Source organism: Salvia miltiorrhiza, chromosome 4 (genome assembly GCF_028751815.1).
Source record: "Salvia miltiorrhiza cultivar Shanhuang (shh) chromosome 4, IMPLAD_Smil_shh, whole genome shotgun sequence".
NCBI classification, from domain to species: domain Eukaryota; kingdom Viridiplantae; phylum Streptophyta; class Magnoliopsida; order Lamiales; family Lamiaceae; genus Salvia; species Salvia miltiorrhiza.
The window spans coordinates 41,713,070-41,721,555 of record NC_080390.1 but is presented as its reverse complement, the minus strand read 5'-3'; the positions used below and the strand labels follow the sequence as shown (position 1 = coordinate 41,721,555).

General features: G+C 37.4%; 1 protein-coding gene across 2 annotated transcripts; it reads right to left on the bottom strand.

Annotated features, from left to right (window-relative positions):
- Positions 1 to 2,927: 2,927 nt before the first annotated feature.
- Positions 2,928 to 7,449, bottom strand: LOC131021743 (glucan endo-1,3-beta-glucosidase 6-like). 2 transcript variants are annotated; one of them, XM_057951024.1, is made up of 5 exons: positions 7,125 to 7,449; positions 5,655 to 5,724; positions 4,843 to 4,902; positions 4,265 to 4,538; positions 2,928 to 4,177 (listed from the first exon to the last, which is right to left on the bottom strand). In XM_057951024.1, exons 1-5 carry the CDS (start codon positions 7,158 to 7,160, stop codon positions 3,070 to 3,072), a joined length of 1,548 nt encoding a protein of 515 aa, XP_057807007.1. In that variant the 5' UTR covers positions 7,161 to 7,449; the 3' UTR covers positions 2,928 to 3,069. The 2 variants fall into 2 exon arrangements, with proteins under 2 accessions (XP_057807007.1, XP_057807008.1); XM_057951025.1 differs by lacking the exon at positions 5,655 to 5,724 and having other exon boundaries at positions 7,125 to 7,381.
- Positions 7,450 to 8,486: the final 1,037 nt, after the last annotated feature.

Below are 8,486 nucleotides of genomic sequence, written 5' to 3'. Positions count from 1 at the left end.
ACCAACACAGAGAGAAACTAGAAAATTATAAAGAATCTGTTGAGGGAGAGAGAAATCGAGAGAGATCTGTCGAATTGAGAGAGAGATCGAGAGAGATCTGCCTGAATCTGGATGGTCGGCGGATCTGACTTCTCTTCGCCAGAGAGAGATAAGGGTAGGGGTGAGGGCGACTGGATTTGGGGGAGCTAGGGCTCAGGCGCCGGAGCTCGAGCAGAGATGGAGAGTTGTTGAGGGCGGCGGCTGTAGCAGGAGTTGTGGTCGCCGGAGGAGATGAGAAAGAGGTGCTGTGCGTCGCGGTGGTGGTGGCTGTGCGGTGCTGCCGGAGATTGAGTGGCCGCGCGGCGCTGCGGACGGGCGGCGGACGGGTAGCGAGAGGGAGAGGGGGAGCCGAAGGGAGAGAGAGAGAGAGAGAGAGAGAGAGATGATTGAAGGAGAGAAGAAGAATTCATGCTGCAACATGGCAAATGGCAGAATTCACTATTTATACAAGGGCATTTCGGACATTTCACGCAAAAACTGGCTAAAATTTTAAATTTTAATCCTATAGGCTAAATTTTAAGTTTACAATATGAAATAGGCTAGATTCATATATTCACACCTATATATATATGTATGTATGTATGTATTTATTTATTTATTAAAATAAAAGTGAATTACAATAATAACACTGTTGATAGGATTCACATGCTTGCTTTATTTATTCAAATAATTCTAGTTAATTGAAGTGTTATGACGTACTTCTATTTATTCAAGTGTTATATAAGAGTTCTTATTTATGCTTGCTTTATTCAAATGCTTACTTATGCTATTCAAACTTTTGAATATTAGGTTTGTATTGGGAGTTGGATTTTGAAACAGAAGAATATATTTTTAGCATATATTATTGAACTTTTAAGTAAATGTAATGTGCGTGATCTCCATATTATTTTAGAATTTTTCTTTATTAAAGTCGTGAATTGAATATATTCGAATTAAACTAAATAGTAGGAATTTTCGATTTAAATTGTATAACATACACTTGTAAAAAAAATGAAACAAATATTCGTGAATCAGTATACGAATCGAATACGAATAGTAAAATATGATTCGAAAGATATTCGAATACCGATTCGAATATGCAATTAATTTTACGAATATGAATCAAATACAATGATATTCGATTCGATTCGATTCGTTTACATTCCTACCCCCAAGTTAAAAAAAAGAAGGTAAAATGTAAATAATGCATACCTCAGTCAGAGGGCAAAAAGGCTATCTGGCTTTAACCAACCATGGATCACACTTACGTACATGTTAGTTGCAATATTTTGAAGGGAGTACCACTTTTAACTAACCAAGGCTATTATCTTATCTTTTCTATATTTTAAGGTCTAAAACATAATTTTCTTAATTTTTTTTTGGATAAATTATATAAATAAATAAATAAATTTAAAAATCGTACATTTTTTTCCGATAAATTACAAGAATAAATAAAAAAAAATTTAAAACCTTTTCTTAGATAAACCCCATACCACCGAGCTAACACACACTCACCAATTTTCTTATAACTTAATAAAAGCGCTATTGTACAATAATTACGGCTCTTCTTTCTTTTGATAAATTAACAACGCTCGAGTCCTTAGCTGTTCTATTGGGCCAAGCCCAAATATTAGAAAGGATTTGTCCACATCACTTTGCTTTGTATGCTTCGTTTATTTATTTATTTCCTTTCTATTTTTTTTTTCTTTTCTTTTATTTAAGAAAACAACAGAAGAGTGAGGGGTTAGGTAGACCTCCAACCTGTGAATGAACATCAACCAATATCTCATACATGACCCTGCTCAAAAGTGACAACGCTCAACTGAAACCAAAGGAAAAAGCATAAACGAGACAAAACAGAACCATTCATAGATGTAGCCAAAAGTGATTACATTCCAAAGACAACGGAAACAAAATCAAGAAGGAACAAAACTAACTATCAACATGATATCTGAATCTGAAGTTAGGATAACCAAGTTGATCTATCCTAACCATAGCAAGAAAATAACAAGGAGCAAACACAGAATCGAACATAGTCAACGCCTGAACCTGATGCCCTCGCCTAGTCATAAAATCAGCAGGGCGGTTTTCCTCTCGATGGATGTGAGTGAAACGAATCCGCCGGTGTCGAATAAGCTGTCGAATCCAGGCAACAGTATGATAGATACTAGCATGACCGTGACGCCATCATACATGAGCAAAACTATTGCCGCAACAACCATCTCAACCCAGATATGAACAGAGAACGTGATAGCAAGCTTAAGACCATCGAGCAGAGCAGCTAACTCAGCCTCAAAACATGAGGTGGCCGTACAAGGAGTGCAGAAAGCAAGGAGAGACTAGTGTGATCACGAACCACTCCTCCACCCTTTCCACGATGCGCCTGTGAGTCATAAGATCCATCAGTGTTCAGCTTTACCAAAGGAGACTCCGGGGGTCCCATCGCACCATAGTGGAGCGAAGCGTCCTCCTCGGGGGGGAGCTGATGGCATGAAATCGACCGGAGGAGAAATATCAGTACGTACAAACGAATATCCGACGCTTCTTCATTCACTACTCACGCAGCTCTTCAAATACAATAAGCAAGAAAATATTTTGTTGTTTCAAGTTGGTTCAAATGTGAGATGCAACACAAGCTGCTCTTTTGTGAATTTGAACATGTATTGAGCAAATCATGTGATTTGAAGAATATAGATAGTTTAGAGATGCATTTGTTTGAATCTGACATAATATGAATTAAAACAATATTTATGTGCTACCTTTGATGCAATCAACCCTTATCCTGTTACTTCCACACGCGCACACACACACAAAACAAATTTCCAAGAAATAAAAAAGTCAGTGAATATGAACGAAAATGATGGGGAAAAAAGAGAGAAAAAACATCATTTGATAATTAAACCAATGCATGAACAATTCCAGATTTCCATTAATAAGGCATGAAGCATTTTGGAGGATCGCTCAATCTTGCAAATATTCCAGCAAATGTCAATCCCTAAAACTCGTCTACATTAAAGAAAAAATAAAATGAAGACAAATCTTGATCAAAAATCACAAACCATTCAAGAAAATAAGGGTCACAGCCAAGAATGTCCTGATGAAAGATCCTTCGAGTGTTGCTGCAGCAGCATAGTATTGCTCGATCATAATATTAAACCTGCAGTTTCCGATGGAGGGATCGGCTCTCGTCACTGTCCCGAGGCCATTGAAGTTGCAAGCTTCAGCAGCCTGATTGTTTATCTGGTAATAGCTGTTGAAAGCGAACGATATATTCTCCCGCACATCCAAGCCGCCACACGACGTCTGGTATCCGAGGCATGTGCAGTCGCCTAGGCTGCAGGCGTAGCTCACGCTCTCCGCAACCTTAGGATCATCGAGCCTCGCATTTGGCTTCATGATGCACCATTTCGGCTCCAAGTAGCTCACATTTCTTGCAGGGATGAGAGAATTCGAGTTTATGGTGCCGAGGTTGAGAGGGTATTTGGGTTGCCCGTCGTACCTGAAGATCCCCCAGTGGCGCTCAAAGTTTCCTGGTTGGATGCTCTTCACGTCCTCGTCGATCAAGCTGAAAAGGTAAGCATCGATTGGACCGGACCTCATCGGGGTTCCTTTCCCGGCAGACATACGAGTCATGAAGCCTTGGTTGAATCGCTGCGCGTACTGTAGGTTGGCATTCCTATCGCCGTCTGTGGGCCAGCCGATCTCGCCAAGTATGATAGGCATGTTGGGAAACCCGTTCTTCTGTAATGCCCACACGAGAGTATCGTGGTTGGCATCAAACATGTTGTTGTAGGTCATCCCACCGTCGTTGAGTGGCGTTGCATCCCCATCGAAGAAGGCGTATTCAGCGGGGAAGGTGGGTTCTGTGTAGAGGCTTATGAATGGGTATATGTTGACTGTAAATGGGGCTCCGTTGTCGTTCAGCAGCTTCACAATCGGCATCATGTAATCATGGATATCAGCTCGGAAATCCCCTCCCGATGGCAAGCCACTCTCGGTCGAGTAGACATCAGCATTGTTTGGACAAGTGATCTTCACTTGGTCGTGAAGCTTGGCCTTCGTGAGGGCGTCTTGGATGTTTTTGAGAGCCGGGTACATCGTTCTGAGAAAGCTACCATTGTACGTCTGCAAGAAAGGTTCGTTTCCAACAGCCACATACCTATCACCATCACCATTCACGTCATCAGTTCAAAATCAACCTCGTAAAATAACATCACGCAAATCCGTTCAATAGAGAAAGACTGACCTGATCATGACATTGTTGGCGGTGATATGATGGGTGACATTCTCCGATACCCATTTATCAGCAGCCTTCGAACTACTGGCTAAATCGGAAAGCATGTCATTCGGAATGCCAACCATAACCTGAATACCGGACCTGCCTAAAGCTCGTAGTGTATCATAATCAGCATCGAAGAGCTTTACCTTCTGAATCCCATTCTCCCTTAGCATCCTCACTACTATCTCCGGTCTCAACCGGTGAGATGATTGTGAGCCCCAGTTCGCGCCAATCCCTCCCACTGACCAACAATAACAGACATCAACATACTAACTAAACTGTGTTATGGAGCTTCAATACATTTTTCGATTTTCTCCCAAAATCTTGTGTGAAAGCCAATGGCCATTGAGAGTACGCGTGGCAATACAAAATGCAAATGCAACAATCAAATGACCTTTTACAAATCTTTTGTATTTTCTAATTACTTAAATATCCAACATAATAGCTGCAGACTTGAAAGATTTACAACACCGTAAGCAGCAACAGAACATAAAAGAAGCAGATCTAGATTCATAAAAGATGCACATATGACAAGTGTGAAATACCTGCAACGGCATGACTCACGGTACTCATTTTGACTGTGCTAGACGATACATCCCCAACATCTGAAATAATCATGAGTTAAGAGTTAGTTGTAAGAATATGCATGGACTCCAAGATCCTAGAAACAAAAATTGTAAGTCCTGTAAGTCCCTCCAGCTTGAATTTTCGACATCGCAGAATTATTAGGACAACTGATAGACAACAAAAGGGCAGTATGGTCTTGCTTCTGTGGTGGTCCAACGTGTTTATACACAGTTGCATGTAATGGTGGTGGTGGCATTAAAATTTATTAAAAGAAAACAAACATATAACAATATCAACCTTTCTAGTTCAGTATAACTGGGCAGTGAGATAGTGCTTGCTTACACCGGAATTCTATCCTCGTCGTATAGATTTGCCCAAGTTACTAAGTGAATTAGAGTCGAACTGAACAAACTACACGAAGCTTTTAGACAGACATTGTTAATCTTGCACCTTCCATAGCAAAGAAAATGGAATTATAACAATGCTTTTCTTTTTCCTACAGATAAAGCAGGCCATGAATTAAACAATGTCATAAACTAGTATCACAAACATAGCCTGTCGGTCGCGTTTGGGCCGGATGATCTTGACACAAGGGCAAGTACTTGCCTTGGGGTGATCACTAAAAGCAATCACTTTGTTCAAGTTGGATGACACGGGGTTATCAGTATCTGAACTAGTCCATGGATTTTAACAGATGGAGTTCCCTAAAGAAGGCTTACTGGAGAAATCCTTACGAAGAACACAAAATGTAGCACTAGCACAGAGAAAAGCAAAGGAAATTTCAAGCTACCTCTATCAGCAGCAGATTCTGAAGTCAAAATCCTTTGATTATTTGCACCATTCAACCCGAGCCCTAACAGCTGAGACAGTAATTACACTAGCAACTATCAGATTCTGAAATTCATCATCAATTAAACGTTTAGATTTTGCAACTAAAAGTAAAAAAATTCAAAAACAACCTCCAGTTCAAGCATCTTGGGGCATTTTATCAGGCGTTAGAATACAGAAGCCTCAGATTCCAATCCAACAAATAATGCGAGCTCATGATTCATTCATCTATCATTTAAGGAAACACTAAGGGGGCGTTTACTTAGGAGGATTAGTCTTGAATCTTGATAGATAAAGTAAGGTTAATCTCTTGTTTACTTTGATGGATTGAAACTTTGAGATAGTTTTTCTTGATTCATATCTCATTGAAATGGTGGGATTAGAGAAATCCTACTCTTGATGATAAAAATACTCAAGCACGCATCTTATCAATCATCTAAATGAAAACAATTAATCAAAAGTTCTTTTAACTGGCATTACATGAGAGTCTGCATGATGAAGAACACTATCCCGATTACTAGTTTAATGGATTATTATGAGCCAAAAACAATAATTACTAGTTTTAGCAAAGGATGGAAGGGCAGTTATTGAACTATGAATACATGGTGTATTCACAATCATGAGTATGAATTTACGACATGTTACTAACCGGAAGCCAGTCATAACCGATCTTAGGTGAGCAAAGGGAATGAAAGTGCCACCAAACTAGAAAATAGAAATTAGCCATATCTGACATAACTAAGCTACTCTCAGACACAAGTTTCTTGACAACGAAATTCAATAATTTCAACTTCTCAAATGACATACTCTCCGCAAACATCTCAAATGGAAATCTTGAAGAATGTCATAAATAACAGAAATAATTTCAACTTCTCAATTAAAGAGGCATCAACACTAACATGTAGCCATCATTATTATAACCGAAAGTAATGTTCTTGCAATTTGCAGTCACTTCCAATAAATAGCATAGTTGCAATAATTAAACCAAAAGTTTTTTCTTTCTTTTTTCGAGCCAAAAGCTAAAGCATTTTTACTAAAGCTTGATTTTACCGTTCTTCCAATTAGTACAACTACATACTCCACCATAAATCTAATTCCTAATATAAACATTTTAACAAAAGAAACCTCAGTTCCTCACTTTACACTTCCTTTTACCACAAAAGGGTAAATGTTATTAACATACAAAAAGGAAGAAATCAATGCTATCTTATTTCTTCGCCTGGGTTACACAATTGCTATTGCCAGTTACACTTACCCACAACATCAAAAATCACCACCTTTAAAATATGAAGAGAAAAACAATTTTAGGTGATGATTTTAGTCATTCAAAAATTGTCGGAATAATACAAGAAAAGAAAACATATTTCGCTTATCCGCTAAAAGTTTTGGACAGAAGAAACTAGAGAGAGAGAGAGAGAGAGAGAGAGGTTACCAAGATGACTATGAAGAAGAGCAGAAGGCGAAACATATCCAGTAGATCTCTACTTGGAGCTCTCTTCCTTTGAAGAGAACAAACAAAGTAACTGAGATAAAAATTAGATCTTGGAACTGAAAATTTGAAGTAAAAATTCAAATAAGCTGAGAAAGCTGCAATAAATTCATTGGCAAATAGCCAGTGGTTATCTAGGCTGCTTTGAAGTTGCGAGCATAGATAGAGAGAGAGAGAGAGAGAGAGAGAGGGACCAGTGAAGTGGGACTTTTGCTGTCAAAATGTATAGAAAATCGATAAAGTATACTGGTGTGGTATTGTGGGCTTTTCTCTTGCATGTAAGGTTTTTATATTTTTAAGTTTGTTCCTTGAAAAGATATGATTCAGACATTCTCAAAAACAAAAAAAAAAAAAAGATATGATTCAGACAACAAATTATGTTCGCAAGTACGAGAATTTTCCAACATCAACATCATTATTTAAATCATATAAACCGATAATTAAGATATGAGCATTTTTTAGCCAAGCTGCACTGTCTTGAAATCTTATTAATTCAATCTAAAATAAAACAACTTATATCTCAAAAATATTACTACTAGGTGTACAAAGAGAGCCTACTTGTACATATTGCCAAGTTGTTTATTACACCCACAAAGTATCAATTATGGGGCAGATCAGTTAATTAATAGTACTAGTTATCTTTTAGTAACCTTTTTTCATAAGTTCGGAAATAAGGGATTGAAATTATGTACATTGGTCATTCACCCTTTTCGACTAATGTTGTCAACTAGAGATGTAAATCAAATACAAAATTTTATGATTCAAATATAAATACAAATATTTTTTGTGATTCGTTTAGTTATCGAACACGATTCGAGAATCACGATTTTTGATTCGGTATTCGAAAATATTCGAGATATATATATGTGTATATATATATATAATAGATAATAATAAAATAGATTTAAAGTAAAATAAATAAAAAATACTAATATTTATTAAAATAAAAGTGAATTACAATAATAGTGTTGTTGATAGCATTCACATGCTTGCTTTATTTATTCAAGTAATTATAGTTAATTGAAGTGCAAAGACGCACTTCTATTTATAAAAGTGTTATCAAAGAGTTTTTATTGAGGCTTATTTATGCTATTCAAACTTTTGAATATTAGATTTGTATTATAATTTGGGAGTTGGATTTTGAAATAGAAAAACATATTTTTAGCATATACTCCATCCGTCCATGAAATAACTTCCTAGGAGTGAGTAGCACGGGTTTTAAGAAAAAATATTGTTGAGTGTATTGAAAGTGAATAAAAGGTAGTTGAGTGTATGAGGAGTGGTGAAAAAGTGTTATAATTAATA